The 17,808-nt window shown below is 42.9% G+C and overlaps 1 protein-coding gene across 1 annotated transcript in view; it reads right to left on the reverse strand.

The window, feature by feature from the left end:
• Positions 1–704: 704 nt before the first annotated feature.
• The window catches only part of LOC115481771 (nicotinamide N-methyltransferase-like), a 37,297-nt gene continuing 20,193 nt past the window's right edge, over positions 705–17,808 (reverse strand). The window contains exons 2-4 of the mRNA XM_030221152.1: positions 10,851–11,061; positions 5,028–5,235; positions 705–1,335 (exon numbers count right to left, since the gene is read on the reverse strand). Of these exons, the coding sequence (XP_030077012.1) occupies positions 903–1,335; positions 5,028–5,235; positions 10,851–11,004 (795 nt within the window). The 5' untranslated portion in view covers positions 11,005–11,061 and the 3' untranslated portion in view covers positions 705–902. The remainder of the gene's footprint in view (positions 1,336–5,027; positions 5,236–10,850; positions 11,062–17,808) is intronic.

Consider the following 17,808-nt stretch of genomic DNA (forward strand, 5'->3'; position numbering starts at 1 on the left):
GGGCCAGAGCCCGGGGGGAGGGGGCACATTTTAGCCCTCCCCCACCGCCGACATTGCCGCCCCCCCCTCCCCCCGTGAACCCGCCGCAGCCTACCTTTACTTTTGCTGGCGGGGGATCCCACTCCCCGCCAGCCGACGTCTTCTTCTCAGTCGCTTCCTGCTCTTCAATTTGTTTGCTGACGTCCTGCACGTTGTACGTGCAGGACGTCAGACTCAGAGAACAGAACTGTTCTCTGAGTCTGACGTCCTGCACGTACAATTACGTGCAGGACGTCAGCAAACAAATTGAAGAGCAGGAAGGACTGAGAAGACGTCAGCTGGCGGGGAGTGGGATCCCCCGCCAGCAAAAGTAAAGGTAGGCGGCGGCGGGGGCGGGTTCGCCGGGAGGGGGGTCCTGGGGTGAATCTGCGGGGGCCCCGGCCCCCTCAGGCCCCACGTAGCTACGCCACTGGTTTATAGATCACTTATCTGTGTCTATTGTTGCTATTTTTGTTTGTTTTTTAGCATATTTTTATGGTGATGTTGAATGGTGCCAGCAAATTTGGATTTGGATTTCAGATTTAATTAGTCATCTTTCCAAATCCAAGTTCAAAGGAGCCAGCTCCATGGGTGCCACCAGTTGCTGAGCATCTGTAATATTGAGCAAGCTCCTTCATTGTGTCCACTGTCCAGAGAGGGGTAATTTGAACTGTATTTAGCACCACCAATCTCTTTGAAATGGGGGCTCCTACAGTGCATATAGTAAGAGTTTAAGGCAAGTTACACATTCAGGTAAACAGTAAGATCCTCTGGAAATAAATTTTGCCAGCTGGATGAGATTTGCACTGTTTCCCCATGTTTGAGGAGACAGGAAATGGGGTCTGACCAGGATGTGGTCTTTCTCATGGAACTGACAGCCCTCTCTAACTGGTGTTGGTCTGTTTGCGTGCATGAATGAAAAAATATGCAGAATAATCTGACAAAGATGTAGGATTATTGTGAGACTGGGTAAATAACTGCAAGAGCTCATAGCCTGCTTCAGGTATTGCTTTCTTCAGAAACTCTTCGTCCAGGAGCAAACTGTAAAATTTCCTCTCGCCAACCATGTAGTTAGTGGCATCTAGTAATCCCCCCATTACTAAATCCCCTCCTGGTTTCAGCAATGATGAGATATTTTTCAGAGCACAACAGAAAGTGTCCCTGTCCTTGCAAGCAGCTTCCAAACTCAGAAACGTAAGCAGGCAGTCTGCAGGGGGCAGCACCAGCGGTTCCAGCGGGTTGCTCTGAGTGACATCACACTTGAGAACACGCTTGACTGTTCCTCTCACTTTCGCTTCCTTCTCACTCCACTTCTCCCTATGAAGGAAAAGAATCTTTATCCAAATCATCTTCATTTCACTGTAGGAAATAGCTGATAAAACAAATTGCAGGCAAATGCAAATGATGGCACCTAAATTTACGTGCGACCCGTCCCCTTATGCTTTATTCTATAAACTGTGACGAACTTAGGCATGGCTTATAGAATACTGTGTAAGTGGTTTTGGGCACTGATTTTGCAGGTACCATTTATAGAATGTAGCCCTATATGTGTGTAAAATTATGTGTGGTGAGAAATCATTTGTAGGTGTGTTCAGGTGTGTAGTTCAGGTGGTGCATGAATAGAGCTGTTGGGGACCCCCACCAGCAAAACCAGGGGCCCAGAGGAAATTAGGGGGCCCAGGCCCCCCATGGCCCCACGTAGCTACGCCTCTGCCACATGGGGGTTCATGAAGCAGTTGTGCGGCTGTCGGCTCTGTCGGTCCCCTGCCCCTGAACTAGGGTTACCATATTTTGTCCCCCCAAAAGGAGGACACATGCCCCGCCCCTGCCACACCCACCCATCCCTGTCACGCCCTCACTCCGCCCCTGTCACATTTTCCCCACCCCCTTCACACACCCTGTCACCCCCCCTCCCCTTACCTTACTACTGCCCTGGTGGTCTAGTGACCTCTTTGGGGTAGGAAAGAGCCTCCTCTTTCCTGCTCGGAGCGCTGCCCTGCACGCATCCTTCCTGTTGCTGATCGCGGATCCAATTCAAAATGGCCACCGAGAGTTGAAGTCTCGAGAGGCCACGTCAACTCTCGGTGGCCATTTTGAATTGGCTTCGCGATCAGCAACAGGAAGGATGCATGCAGGGCAGCGCTCCGGGCAGGAAAGAGGGGGCTCTTTCCTGCCCCAAAGGCGGAAGAGGTCACTAGACCACCAGGGCAGTAGTAAGTAAGGGGATTTCTGGACAAACGGGCAGATTGGCAAAACCTGCCCGGTTGCCCGGACGTGACCTCAAAAAGAGGACATGTCCGGGTAAATCCGGACATATGGTAACCCTACCCGGAACGGGAAGGAATATCAGAAGGGGCAGGGAACTAGCGGAGACAACAACTGCATGACTGCTCCATGCACCCCCTTGCTGCATGCACCCGGGGCAGACTGCCCCCACTGTCCTGGCCTTGGTACGCTACTGTTGAGAACTACTGGGTTAATGTAATAGAAAAGTGATTCACAGGGTTAGTATGATAAAGAGAAGGCTTCAAATGGGTTGTGATGTATTAAAGAGCTATTGAAGTAGTAAGTTCAAAGAAAAAGGTCTTAAAGGAGTTAGTCACTGTACAATAATCCTTTTAGGTTTTACTCTCCCTCTCTTCCCTCTACCCCTTTGCTCCTTTAGCAGTTGCAATCTAGTTTGTATATTTCTTTTCAATACTGTAGTTCTTTTCATTTTTCCATGTTTTAGCCTGTGAACCATCTGGATCTGCCAGATAGGTAAGGAGGTATAGTAAGCATAAATAAACATAAACATCTATTTTTTTTTGTTTTGAAAATTATTTTCCAGATGTGCTTGTGCCTAGTATGTATTTATTTAAGAACCATTACAAAAAAAAAAGTCCTAGAGCAGAGGTATCCAAACGTTTTCAGTTCGCGGCACCACCCACCCAGCCATATGGGTCTCCGCACCCTCCCAGTCACATGGGTGTCTGCACCCCCCCCCCCCCCAGCCACATGGATCTCCCTTTCCCTGCAGCCCCCTCCTTCCACACCAGCACACCTCTGCCTCCCTGCATCCCCCTCCTCTCACACCAGCACACCTATGCCTTCCCTAAATCCATTATTGCTCGCTACCTTCCTTCCTGCAGGTCCAGGATCACTGCCGCTTCCTTCTCCTCCCTCTGCTGCCGTTGTAGTGCTTTCAGCTTACATTTTCGGGCCGTCCGCGATTGACACAGGCACTCCAGAGCCTTCCCAGTCTGCTGCGTCTGGCGGCCCTCTCTGATGCAACTTCCTGTTGTGAGGGCCAGAAGTGGCAGAGGGAAGTCTTCGATCTGCCTGTGTGAATCACGGACAGTCCAAAAATGTAAGCTGCAAGCACTGCAGTGGCGGCAGGGCAAGAAGCAGGAAACGGCAGATGCCGGACCTGCGGGTGGGGAAAGTAGGGAGCGATTTAGATGTTTTGGCAAGAAACGCGTCCATCTGCTGCTTTTTGCAACTTTTGAAACATTTTTCTCTTTTGAAAATGAGTGCCATAGGTGCTTATGTGTCTTTATGAAAAGGCTCAAGACAAGCAGATCCCAATCTAGGCGACCCATAATAAAATTAATTTTTTTGAGGGCAATTTCCAACAGCCATTTATCTGGATAAATGGTCTAAGTAAAAACAGCCTGTAGCCAAAGGTACATGGTGGTGATGGTTCTTTGTGTATGTTCTGCTCTTAGGTTCTATTGTTCAACTTTAACTGCAGCTACTTTTTGGTGCCCTCCAGTAACCCCTCCCCCTCAAAGCTGCTATGATAAGTAAACATATGGGGCCCGATGTTCAAAGTGATTTAGCCAGCCACTAACCTGTTAAATCACTTGGTTGGGGCTAGCCATTAATATTTAGTGGCAATTAACCAGCTAAATGCTGCTGAATATTAGAGTTAGCGCCAAACACAAAGCCAGCAATGTTGGGGGCGATCTGGGGGCAGATTCAGCACTGGGCTGCTTAAGTGCTGATAGTCAGCCCTTAACCCCCGGATTCTATATAGCATGTCTAGTGCTCCATGCTGAAATCCAAGCGGATTCTATAACAGTACGTGTAACTTAATTGGCTTAACAAGCTAATCAGTGTTGATAACAGCACTTAACAAGCAATAATGAGCACTAATGAGTCTTGATATTTGTGTACTACAGAAGTATGATTTCTTGAGCAGCATTCTCAGGGCTCACTCAGCCACGCTCATCAGTTTACAGTGTCCAAAACCAGTACTAATGCTACAATCTTGTTAGGGTGGTTTAGTGATTGTTGTTTAGGTGCATAAAATGTTCTGAATTGAAACAAGAAACCAAAGGGTCCTTTTACCAAGGTGCACCGAAAAGTGGCCTGCGCTGGTGTAGACATCTGTATTGGACACGTGCAGGTCCATTTTTCAGCGCACCTGCAAAAAAGGCCAAAAATAAGAATTGGCGCATGTCGATTTTGGGCCTGAAACCTTACTGCCACCCATTGACCTAGTGGTAAGGTCTCATGTGTTAACCGGGCAGTAATGTTCTGTGCACGTACAATGCCGATTACCGCCTGGTTAGCACCGTGCGTCTGAAAAGAAAATATATTTTCCGGCGCACCTGGTGGATGCGCATACAAAATGAAATTACCACCCGGGCCATGTGGTAGCCGGGTGGTAGTCCAAATTTTCAAAACAAACATACACCCATACTTCTGTTTTGAAAATTATTCCAGGGAACTGATGTGCACACATATATACTTGCTGTTTGGTATGCATAAATATTCTGAGTTGATTTATGTGTGTAGATACGTATTTTCAAAAGTATGCAAATAAGTGTAATCCCTGTCCCAGGCCCATCATCTGAAATGCTTCTGCTCAATCTGGGTAAAGATGTACCTGAACAAGCAGTACACATTTAACTTTATGTACATATTGGGGATACAAATTTGTTTGTGCCTATTTCCAATATAAAACACTGTGTTGTGCAAAAAGAGCTTTTAAAATTGCGTTGCACATCTATATGTTCCCATACCTGTCACCTTCCAGCTCACATGCATGCTTCACTACTGCACTCCAGTCAAATGCCCCTGGCTCCTCCTTCAGCCATGACTCAATCTCCTGAAGGTTCTGGTCCATGAAATCTGTGATGATGATTTCTGTGAAGGACTCACAGGCTGAGAGGAGCTGGTAGATGGTGGGAGCAAAGCCAATGTTTATCAGGATGTCCCCCTGTACTTCACCTGGTTTAGTAAAATACAAATACAAAGTTCTGGAACAGAGCTCTGAGCACGTTTCTTAAAACCCTTTAAGTTCTGATCGCTTCAAGTTATTTGCCTAGAGGGAAAGAATGTGATTTGAATTCTCTCTCTTCTTAAACTGGATCTTCTTTACTTTGAAAACAGAAAACAAAAAAGCAGCCAAATGGATTCAGCATTCTCTGCTGGCCAACTTGCTCCAGATTCACCTGACAGGGTTGATGCAGACCTGGATTTACTTCTTTGCATGCAGAGTCTAGTAACTATTAAATTTTTTTTTTTCAAAAATTTTATACTACAGTGTGGAGAAAGCAAATATGTATTTGTTTATTTATTTTCAGCACTTAATATACTGCAATTGATCCCTGAGGTGACCACGCGGTTTACAATTTCTATTACAGGTACTTTGCACTGTCCCTAATGGGCTCATAATCTAAGTTATATATTGTACCTGGGGCAATGGAGGGCTAAGTGACTTTCCCAGGGTCACATGGAGCTGCAGAGAGAACTGAACCTGGTTCCCCAGGATCTCAACCCACTGCCGACCGTCAGGCAGCATCAGGAATTGAACCTACATCTCTGGTGGTCCAGCGGGGACATTGAGGGCAGGAGTGCTGCTCCCTCGCTCCTGCCCCTTGGGATGCCTCTGTAAAATGGCTGCTGCGACCTCTCATGGCAGCTCATGGTACTTTGTGTAGTACCGCAAGCTGCCACGAGAGGTCACAGTAGCCATTTCACAGAGGCACTGCAAGGGGCAGGAGTGAAGAGGTTGTGCTCCTGCCCCAAACAACCCTGCTGGACTACCAGGGATGTAGGAAGGCCCGGGGGGGGGGGGGGGGCTTACCTTCACAGTTGGGGACTGGGCATCTTGCAGGGTGGGGGTCTTGATGCGGGCTGGGGGCAGGGAAGGAGGAAAAGAGGGGACATTGGCAAGGGGGGGCAAGACGGGGCTTGGGGGCTTTTTTAAAAATTTATTTAAAGAAAAACAAAAAAGATTATGCGGGTCCTGTCCCGATATTCAGCTTTGGCTGCATAACATGGCCTGGCACTAAATATTGAGGGATAATTTAGCTGGTGCTGATCAGCTTTTTAAAAAACGCTGACCGCCACTGGATAAATATCAGGGGGTTTAAGTTTGTTTTTCTAAGACTTGATATACCACCTTTACTTCAGACAAGGCCAAAGCAGTTAACAAAATCAAATTAAATCAACAATTAAAAGAAAGGAACACCATAATGTGAACTGTGAGAAATTGCAGGAGGGCCTTATGAAACTGGAAGGCTGAGAACTCAAATAGCAGATGAAATTTAATGTGGGCAAATACAAAGTGATACAGATTGGGAAGAATAATCCAAATAATAGTTACTTGATGCTAAGGTTTACTTTAGAAGTCACTACACAAGAAAAAGATCTAGGTGTCATTAAGGGGCATAATCGAACGCAGGAGTCCATCTCTAAGGGCGTCCATCTCCGAGGACGTTATGGCGAAGGGACGGGGCGAACCGTATTATCGAAAAAGATGGGCGTCCATATTTTGTTTCGATAATACGGTTTGTGCTGGGCAAATGCATCGGATTTGGGCAGATTTGAGATGGGCGGTATCGGTTTTCAGCGATAATGGAAACCGAAGCCGCCCAGCTCAAAAACGAACAACTCCAAGGCATTTGGTCGTGGGAGGGGCCAGGATTCGTAGTGCACTGGTCCCCCTCACATGCCAGGACACCAACCGGGCACTCTAGGGGGCACTTTTAAAAATTAAAAAAAAAAAAAATTAAAATACCTCCCAAGTCCATAGCTCCCTTCCCTTGGGTGTTGAGCCCCCCAAATCCCCCCCAAACCCACTCCTCACAACTCTACACCATTACCATAGCACTTATGGGTGATGGGGGCACCTACATGTGGGTACAGTGGGTTTTGGGGGGGGGGGGGTTGGAGGGCTCCCATTTACCACCACAAGTGTAACAGGTAGGGGGGGATGGGCCTGGGTCCACCTGCCTGAAGTGCACTGCACCCACTAAAAACTGCTCCAGGGACCTGCATACTGCTGTCATGGAGCTGGGTATGACATGTGAGGCTCGCTTAAAGGCTGGGAAAAAAAGTTTTTAAAGTTCTTTTTTTTGGTGAGGGGAGATTAGTGACCACTGGGGGAGTCAGGAGAGGTCATCCCCGATTCCCTCCAGTGGTCATCTGGGCAGTTGGGGCACTTTTTTGGGACTTGGACCTAAAACAAATGGTCTAGAAAAAATGACATAAATTCTCGCTATGGGCACCCTTCTTTTTTCTATTATGGGCTTAAACCGCCTATCTGTTAACCACTCCCATGCCTACCCCTGTCCCACCTTCGGTACTGTGCCGACACGCCCCCGTGAGCTTTGTTCGTCTCCGCGACGGAATGCAGTTGAAAGCGCTCAAAATTGGCTTTCGATTATACCGATTTGGCGCCCTCGGGAGAAGGATGCCCATCTCCCGAACATGGGCGCCCTTCTCCTTTCGAAAATAAGCTGGATTGTGGACAATACGTAGAATTCATCTGCTCAGTGTGTGACGGCAGTCATAAAAACCAAAGAGCATACTAGGAATTATTAGGAAAGGGATAGAAAATAAGATAAATAATATTATAATGTCTCTGTATAGCTTCATGGTTCGACCTCACCTTGAGTATTGTCTGCAATTCTGGTCACTGTATCTCAAAATAAGATTTAGTGGAAGTAGAAAAGGTTCAAAGTAGAGCAACCAGAATGATTAAGGGGATGAAACTGCACTCATATGAGGAAAGGAAGAGATTAGGGTTCTTTAGCTTGGAAAAGAGATGGTTGAAGGGGGATATGATAGAAGTCTACAAAACCCTAAGTGGAGCAGAACAGATAAATGTGAATAGTGTTTATTGTTTCAAAAAGTACAAAGATTAGGGGACACTCTGTGAAGTTATATAGTAATATTTTAAAAATGAATAGGTGAAAAAAAAATTTTCATTCAATGAAAATCTCTGGAACTCATTGTGGAAGGATGTGGTAACAGCAGTTAACGTATCCGGGGGTTAAAAAAGGTTTAGACAAGTTCCTGAATGAAAAGTCCATAATCTGAGGAAAGTTACTACTTATTCCTTGGATCGGTAGCATGGAATCTTGCTACTCTTTGGGATTCCTGAATCTTGCTACTCTTTGGGATTCTACCAGGTACTTGTGACCTGAATTGGCTACTGCTGTAAGCAGGATACTGGCCTAGATGTATCATTGGTCTGATCCAGTATAGCTATTCTTATATTCTTAGGTTATGTTCTTATCTAAGGACCATTGTTGAATATTGCGGTGTCTAGGTAACTCCTGGTCCTGTTTTGATTCTGCCCCAGACCACCTCAGCAATAACCAGATAATGTTGTAAAAATCAGAAGAATATAGCTCAGCACTATCTGGTTATGTGTCACTGAATAACTTGTTGGGACCTAATCAGCAATGGGTAGGCTGGGTAGGCTCCTAACTAGTTACCTAACACTGAATATTGTCCCCAATATTTTTATTTTCAGTTTGGCAATTGGGATTTTATATCTGCAATCTTTATATTTTGCACATAGGGGAGGAAATGTGTGTCTCTCTCTCTGTTTTTCTAGTGTTGCACTGCATACAGAATCTGTATTCTTGGGGTTTCATTCATCTTTTTTCCACAAATTTTTACTTTTAGTTTGTAGTCACCTAGGTTTTGCATTTGTGATTAAGGCCAGGAATTCTATTAGCAGTGAATAGCTGTGTTTGGATATTATATAATCAAGCTTGTTCAATTTTCCCAGTAGGTGCTTTGATGTCCTAGGGCTTGCTGACATATTTACAGTGTAGGTCCTTGTTGATGTTGCTATGGAATGGTTGATTTGTTCTTTAGGTCCTGAGTAACTTTTATAGGGTTTTGTATTACTTCACAATATGCTTAGTATTAGAAATTACTTATGTTGATACTGAGAAAAAACCAGCATCAGATTCTGCTCTGCATTCATTATTACATAAGGAAGATTTCTGTGGATGCAAAATATATGTTTGCATTTACCACTGTGATGGTCCAATGAGTCAAGTCAGGGGGTCTGTATTTTTTCAAAGGTTTAAAGTTCTTTTAAAAGCATTATTTTCAACAAGCTTTTGATTAACTTCTTTTCAATTTTCAGTTGACACTATGATCCTTTTAATGCAGTTTTTAAGTTTGAAGTGTATAATGTTTTTTTTTTTACAAATGGTCTTGTTTGATTGGTTGTTTTCTGTCCTATCAAAAATGGAGTTCCCTAATTTTCATTTTATTTTATTGTAAACTGCTTAGCTCCTTCTTTGGTATTAGGCGGTATATCAAGTTTTAATGAACATAAACATAAACATTTATATTGACTTACGTAGCCTGGAAATTTAACTGCAATCGTTTTTGCTAAGTATAGCCAGCGATTGCATAGTTTTCATTTTTTCTAGTATATATTATGGGAATATAAATCATTTTCTTTTTATCTTGGGCTAACTGCCTGACCAGTGTTCTCAGGGAGGAGAAATATATGCCCTGCCCTCTGAACAAGATTCTGAGGGAACCCTCCCTATTGGATGCCTTGGGGGGGGGGGGGGGTGTTATCTCATCCCTTGCATCATACAGCAGCCTGCCTTGACATACTCCTGAGGAAGAGTAGAAGTTCTTGTATATAGCAGTATAAAGCAAGGTCTGAACAACCTAGTGGGGTGAATCTAGAATTAGGGGGCCTTTTTACTAAGGTGCGCTGAAAAATGGCCTGCGGTAGTGTAAGCGCGTTTTGGATGCGTGCAGATCCATTTTTCAGTGCACCTGTAAAAATGCCTTTTTAAAATTTTGACCGAAAATGGAAGTGCGGCAAAATGAAAATTGACGTGTGTCCATTTAGGGTCTGAGATCTTACCATGACTTAGCATTAACCGAGCGGTAATGGTCTACGCGTGTCAAATGCCTTTACCACCCAGTAGTGCCACGCACCAGAACATAAAAATTATATTCTGGCATGCGTAGTGCAGGGGCGTAGCCAGACAGCAGATTTTGGGTGGGCCTAGGCAAGAAGTGGATGGGCACTAAATGTTCTCTCCCCCACCCCCACACCAAAATAATATCTCAGATGGTGGGGAAATGCTTCTCTCCAGTCTCCACCTTGGTAGTCTGAAGCAGGCATGCGCTGAAAACTGAGCATGCGAAGGTGCCATTATTGTGGAGAGCAGCATTTTCATTACTTTGTGCTACTGTTGGATGGGCCTGAGCCCTGAGTGGGTGGGCCCCGGCCCACCCAAGCCCACCTGTGGCTACGCCACTGGCGTAGTGGACGCACGCCAAAAATGAAATTACTGCCCGGGCCATGTGGTAGCCGGGTGGTAACTCAGAATTGGCACGCGTTGGGCATGCATAGGTGCTTATGCGGCTTAGTAAAAGGGCACCTAGGTGACATCTCTACCTGGGTGTTTCTAAAAATCTCCCTGAGTTCTTCCACCCTTGTCAGGAGTTGGCAGAGGATGTTTTCATTAGTAAAGCATTTCTCTAGGTAAAGCTTCAGTGCAGCCCAGAATCTGTAACTAAATTGACACTTCTAATCCTGCAAAGGTAAGGGATGCACCACTCACCTGAGGTGAATATTTTAAACATATTCTCCAGCATAAACTTCATATAGCCATCGGAAGATAAGAGCCCTGATTCACCAGCAAAGTAGGTCTCCAGATAGACCTTGGGGTCAAAATGCTTCTGGTAAGTTTCATGGCTGGTGACTTCTGATTCCATTCTGTCCTTTCAGAGTCTGGTGAAACTCTTCATCTCTCTGCTCTGCAGTCTGCCTCTCTTTATAATGGGAAAATTTAAATACCATTCAGCCCTTCAGTTATAGTTTAATTACATTCAGGACATTCAGATTTCACAAGACACATGCCAATACAAGCATGGATTGCAGATATCTGACTTTATTTGTGGTCTGTTGACTGAAAGCAGTGATAAAACAGATGCTTGTGTTGGCTTCAACAAGGCATAACACAATGATCAATAACTGTAAATGTAACACTCCTTACTTATCTATAACTTGGAATTGTGACCCTCTCATATTTGCTTATTTCATCTTACTATGCAAGACATGTTCTCTATGTAATACTACTTTTATATAATCTGGTAAGGCAATTGCCTTAACGACACATTATAAGCCACATTGAGCCTGCAAATAGGTGGGAAAATGTAGGATACAAATGCAATAAATAAACAAATAAATAAATTACTGAAGATCTCATAAAACCTTCCATTTACCCCTCTCACAGACATTCTGGTCCTGATTTTATAACAGAACGTCTATGTAAGAAGTTCAGAAAGACTCCCTTTTAAGCCAGTTTTATAAACACAACAGAAGCATCTATGAGCCCATAGGAAATAGGATCCCACACTAAAAGTGTGCAAATGCACAAGCACAACGTATATGTTCAGTCACGTATTTTATAAAATCCACATGCACATTACAAATCCACCCCTGTTCTACCCAAATTATGCCCACAGGAACATCAGCATCTATAATGCTGCAAGTAAGTATGCAACAACCATAGGAGCCAACTTTTCATAATTATTGGGGGTGCTAAGCCCAATGGAAATAACTCCTCCCTGTACAAATACAAGGAATTTTCTCAATACTGGGGGTGCTCAAGCACCCACAGCACCCACAGAGTCAGCTCCTATGGCAACAACGAGAAGACAGGGAATATAGAGCAAGACAAAACAAGCCAGCAAATGCAAAAAGCACGGAGGGCCTTCAGGATTGGGTTGATGAAGAGATGTATCTTTATTAAAGGGTCCTTTAATAAAGACACATCTCTTTGTTAGCATGTGAACTTATCCACGCACACACTGTGGAAGAATATTATAATAAGCCTTTACACATGGAAAAACCTTTATAAAATTACCCTCCACGTGTTTCTAATTGGTAGACACACAGACAGATGTCCTGGAAATTTGCAGCATCCCGGCAGCGCTGAATATCTGCAAGTTTCCATCTATTGCACTCTTTGATTTTTTTGTTTGTTTGTTTTTTTAATTTTCAAACATTCTCCTGTACCTGGGGTCTAGCGACAGAATTCATAGGTAGAGGAAAGGAATAGACTGCAACCCTGTACATCCCTGTGTATCATTTCAGCTTTAGAGCACCTAAGGTGTGGTAAGTTCTTTTATTTTATTTTATTTATTTATTTATTTATTGCATTTGTATCCCACATTATCCCACCTCTTTGCAGGCTCAATGTGGCTTACAATTCGTCGTGGATACTGGAAATAGAAGAGAATATACATTTGGTTTTACAGAGGGTTTTGGGTTACATGGTGGTGAAATACATGGTTGTATTAAAGCAAAAGACATTATAAGACATTCCTATATATATGAAAGATTGTACAGTTACACGTGTTGAACTTTGTGATATATCTTGTCGAAGAGATAAGTTTTCAGTAGTTTACGGAAGTTGGTCAGTTCATGGACCGTTTTCAGGTTACGAGAAGGAAATTCCTGAACTGGGCACATCTTCTACAGTTTTGAAAATTGTTCCAACACTTTTAAACATTGATCTTTTGTTTCCTATAAATAATAATAAACATGTATTAATTGTCACTTTGACATATCACAAGCAATCAAAGTGGTTTAAAATAAAAATAACAAAGAAGGAAGACCAAATAAAGGACAAAGACATAAGGAATCCACATAATGAACCTAGTTTACAAGTTAGTATCAATTTACCTATAAAAAAAAACTAACACCCTCATTCTGTAATCTTAGCACTTAAATGTAAGAGCCATTTGTGTGCTAAGATTATAGAATACTAGCTTTCCCGCACAAGTGCCAGTTGGGTGCTAACACATTAATTCTATAAAGGACGCCAAAAATTGTGTAAATGTTGAAAGTGAAGTGAGATAGCGAAGTGACTGTGGCAGGGGTATAGCCAGACCTCGACGGGAAGGGGGTCCAGAGCCCGAGGTGGGGGGGGGGGGGGGGGCACAGCTTAGCCTACCTCCCCCAGCCGCCAATGAATAGAGTGGATTTGTCTGAGTCTATAGAAACAGTTCTTAATCACATTAGAGATCTGAAAATGAAAAGAGGGTAATTCATCTAGGATGCTCTTATTTTTGTATGATGTGGTTGAAAAATGATAGTAGTGTTGAGAAAGATAGGGTGTGCAAGGGGTTCACTTGACAAATTAGAAAAAAAAGAACTTACCTCAGTTTCTCAGGATTGAGAATAAGTTTATTTTGCTGTAACCAATTAGTGATCTGTGTCAAATTACAATTGAGATTACAAATCACTTGGATGTCTGTTGGATCTACATAATGTAGTAATTGAATATCATCTGCATGCATATAAGCTGTAAACCTTAGGAACAAGCGAATGTAAAAAGTGGTGCCAAAAATATGTTAAATAACATAGGAGAGAGGATTGATCCTTGTAGGACTCCTAAATCAAGTGAAAATGGCATACGCTGTCTTGGCATTGGACTGCATATGAATGATGTGAAAGATAAGATTTGAACCAATTAAGGGCCAGATTCTGAATCCCTATTTGATGAAGTCTAGTTAGAAGCAGAGTATGGTCAACCAGATCAAATGCTAATAGGTTAAGTGACAGTAGAATAATCAATTTGTTTTGGTCTAACTGTCGGCAAATAGTTGTGGTGATGCCTAGTAGAGCTGTTTCAGTGCTATATGGTATGGTTGGAATACTGTTTGGTTTGGATGCAGCGTGTTTGTTTTGGTCAAGAAATCATGAAGTTGAGTATAAATGATAATTTCTACAATTTTGATAAGAAAAGGAAGACTGCCGATAGGGCAATAATTACCTGTGTCAGAAAGGTTTAAGATCTTAGTATAGCATATTTCCATGCATCCGGAACTATTCCAGTGGAAAATGAGGAATCAGTCATATGTAAGGTGGATGGCCTTAGCTGAACATTTAACAAAAATGGAGGGAATAGGGTCATGGGGAGCTGTAGTAGATTTCATGCCCCATATTATGTGACTCAATTGAGAATTGGATGGGCAACGAAATGAAGACAGCCCACTAGTTGGCAGTTGAGAATCCAAGAAAAAATGGGTTGTAGCAATGGTCAAAGTTGATGAGACAGCGCTATGCAAAGTAGAAATATTATTAGTAAAGTGGTTTGCAAGATCTTGACTAGAGGGAAGCGATGCTGGGTCAATAGGAAAAGGACAAGGCTTCTCAGAATGAGGTATCTGCTATATTAGGTTAGCAGTTTCTAATTACGCTTTAGATAAACATCTGGCATATCTCTTCTCAGAACCTCCAGCCTTTAATATTTACTGGTTGGTGGATTTGGTGAACTTAGTTTTAAATCAGGGTTACTTTTCTGTGGCAATGGGAAATTGTGTGCTAACTCCTATTCCTAAAGCTACTGGTCTTGATATTTCCTTTCCAGCTAGCTTTAGACCCATTGCAAGCATATTCTTATTGGCTAAGGGGTCCTTTTACTAAGGTGCACTGAAAAATGGGCTGTGCTAGTGTAGGCGTGTGTTTTGGGCGTGAGCAAATCCATTTTTCAGCGCACCTATAAAAAAGGCCTTTTAAAAACTTTTGCCAAAAATGGACGTGTGGCAAAATAAAAATTGGTGCACGTCCATTTTGGGTCTGAGACCTTACTGCCACCCATTGACTTAGTGGTAAGGTCTCACGCGGGAACCGTCTATATGCATAGAATGACAATTACAGTCCAGTTTTCACCGTGAGCAGGAAAATAAAAATTATTTTCCGGCGTCCTTAGCGGATACGCGTAAGATTACTGCCCAGACCACGCGGTAGATGGACAGTAACTTCCAATTGGTGTGCAAAGGATGCGCATATGTGCCTACGCGGCTTAATAAAAGGGCCCCTAAGTTAATAGAATTTTTGGTCAGTTCTCAACTATCAAATTATATATTGCAGTTTGATCTTTTAAGCTCCTCCTAACATAGATTCAGATATTTCTATATTACTGAAACTTTACTAATAGCTTTACCATTGGAAATCAGGAAATTATTGGGAAATTATTAGGAAATAAAGGGTTCCAAGCAGTTTTGCTGCAATTTGACGTTTCAGCAGCCTTTGACACTGTAAATTATGAAATATTGTGTTACAAACTTTCTGAATTGGGAATCTCAGGTCAAAGTTTGAACTGGTTTGAAAGTTTTTCAAAAATAGATGCTACCAGGTTCTTAAGATAGTGTTCTTTTCTCAGGCCTGGTGTCCACCTTGTGGAGTTCTGCAAAGATCTCCAATTTCTCCTCTTCTTTATAATCTTTTATGAATATTTTGGAAATGATAATTTTTAATAGTGGAGAATTAATTTTTTCCTATGCTGATGACATTTTCTTTTAGTTCCTATTGAATTTAATTTGTTTTTCTCTTTTTCGGTTATTAGTAATGCTGTTGAGAAGATAGGAAATTGGTCTCTAAGTGTCATCAAGACAAAACTAAACTTCTCTGGTTTAGCCCTAACCAAACTTGATCCTGAAAACAGTGCCCTTCACAGATAGAATATCATTGAAGGTTGAGACTACCTCTAGGGTTCTAGGGATGCTTCTCGATTCCTTCCTGAGCTTGGAACCTCGGATCAATATCATATTTCTTTAAACTTAGACAGTTGAAATCAGTTCATTCTTATTTTTGTAAAGACCATTTTAGGTTGATGCAGATGGTGATTTTGTCTTCTTTAGATTATTGCAACTCATATTTAGGAATCTCACTTAAAATGCAAAGGAGACTATGCTTAATTCAGAATATTGCTGCAAAATTGATATTTATTCAGATGAAATTTGATCATGCTACGCCCCTGTTCATGAAGCTTCATTGGCTTCCTGTGGCAGCACCAATTGAGTTTAAGATTTTTTGTGTGGTATATAAATCTTTATTTGGCCAGGCTCCTGAGGTTTTCGCTCCCTGGTTTTTACTACTAGGGTCCTCTTTTACTTGCAGAAATTCTGCCTGGTTGCTTTTATCTTTTCTTATTATTAAAGGTTTAAGGTATAGGTCAGTTTATGAGAAATCTTTTCTCATTTATGCAGTAAAAATTTTGAATTGTTTACCGTTAAATCTTCGTCTTGCTTCTAGCTATATTATTTTATTTATTTATTTATTTATTTTGTCGTTTGTACCCCATATTTTCCAAACTAGTAGTCGGTTCAATGTGGCTAACATATAACTTAGTGTAACCAAAATAGAAATACATTTACCTTGCCCTGGGAGCTTGGGGGTAGTGCTCTGGGAGTAAGTGATGTGAGGGGGTGGACCCATAGCGGGGATCACATTCCTGACATGACTCGTGGGGTTCTGGGCCGCCAGTGAGTTCAGGGAAGCTGGTTGGGATATTCAGGAGGGCCATTGGTGTTGCTGAGGCATGCGGGGTCATAATGATGACAGTGCAGACATGGGCAGCGCTGATGATGTGCGCTGACATCATTACTGACATCACGCGTACATGCGCATTTGAAAATAGGACCCAGTGGCTCCGGAAATGTACCAGATCCTCGGGGACCGCTGCACCACCAATTATCTAATTAAATTGAGTGGGGGCACTAGGTTTGATCCATAAAAGGGTCTTAATAAAATGGTGGCCGCACTTATTTAAATTGCACAATCACATATGTGCAAAGCTCATGCATATGGCGCACTTTTAAATTAATTATGCTCGGAGCTTGCTGGGAAGAGTGTTTGTGTGTGTGTGTGTGTGTGTGTGTATGTGTGGGAGGGTCATCAGACGTCCTTAGGAACCACAAAATGGCGTGAAAAACTGAGCATTCTTAGTGAGGTCACCGGAGACCTGCACTGACACCTACATATTAAAATAATTAAAAATTAATTTTAATTAAATGTGTACAAGGGTTGTGTGATAGTACTTAGGTGTGGGAAGCCTATAGATGTGTGCTGTGCTTTCATTTGTGCTCTGGGTATATGCAAATTAGTCCATTTTTAGGAAGTTCTATTTTGGGTATTTGCAGGTATTAATAAATGCAAATTTTTACATGGTAAATGTTAGGGACCTGGGGAAAGGAAGAAGTGATATGGATCACCTTAAAAAGAGATGATAGAACCTCTGTCCACGTGGGTGTTGTCTACAGACCTCCAACACAATTGGAGGAATTAGATAAAGACCTGATCGCGGATATTCAAAAGTTGGGAAGCAAGAGAGAGGTGCTGTTGCTGGGAGATTTCAATCTGCCGGATGTAGATTGGAAGGTTCCCTCTGCGGAATCGGAAAGAAGTAGAAGGATCGTGGATGCTTTCCAAAGTGTTTTGCTCAGACAAATGGTGATGGAACCCACGAGGGAGGGAGCGACACTGGATCTAGTGCTCACAAATGGGTATAGCGTGTCAAATATCCGAGTGGGTGCCCACCTGGGCAACAGTGACCATCAAACGGTTTGGTTTGATATGACAGCTAAAGTGGAGAGCGGCCACTCAAAACTCGAAGTCCTGGATTTCAAGCGTGCTGACTTTAGTAAAATGGGGGAATACCTGAGGAAGGAGATGATGGGCTGGGAGGAAATATGAGAAGTGGAAGGACAGTGGTCCAGGCTGAAAGA

This window comes from Microcaecilia unicolor, chromosome 12 (genome assembly GCF_901765095.1).
Source record: "Microcaecilia unicolor chromosome 12, aMicUni1.1, whole genome shotgun sequence".
Classification (NCBI taxonomy): Eukaryota; Metazoa; Chordata; class Amphibia; order Gymnophiona; family Siphonopidae; genus Microcaecilia; species Microcaecilia unicolor.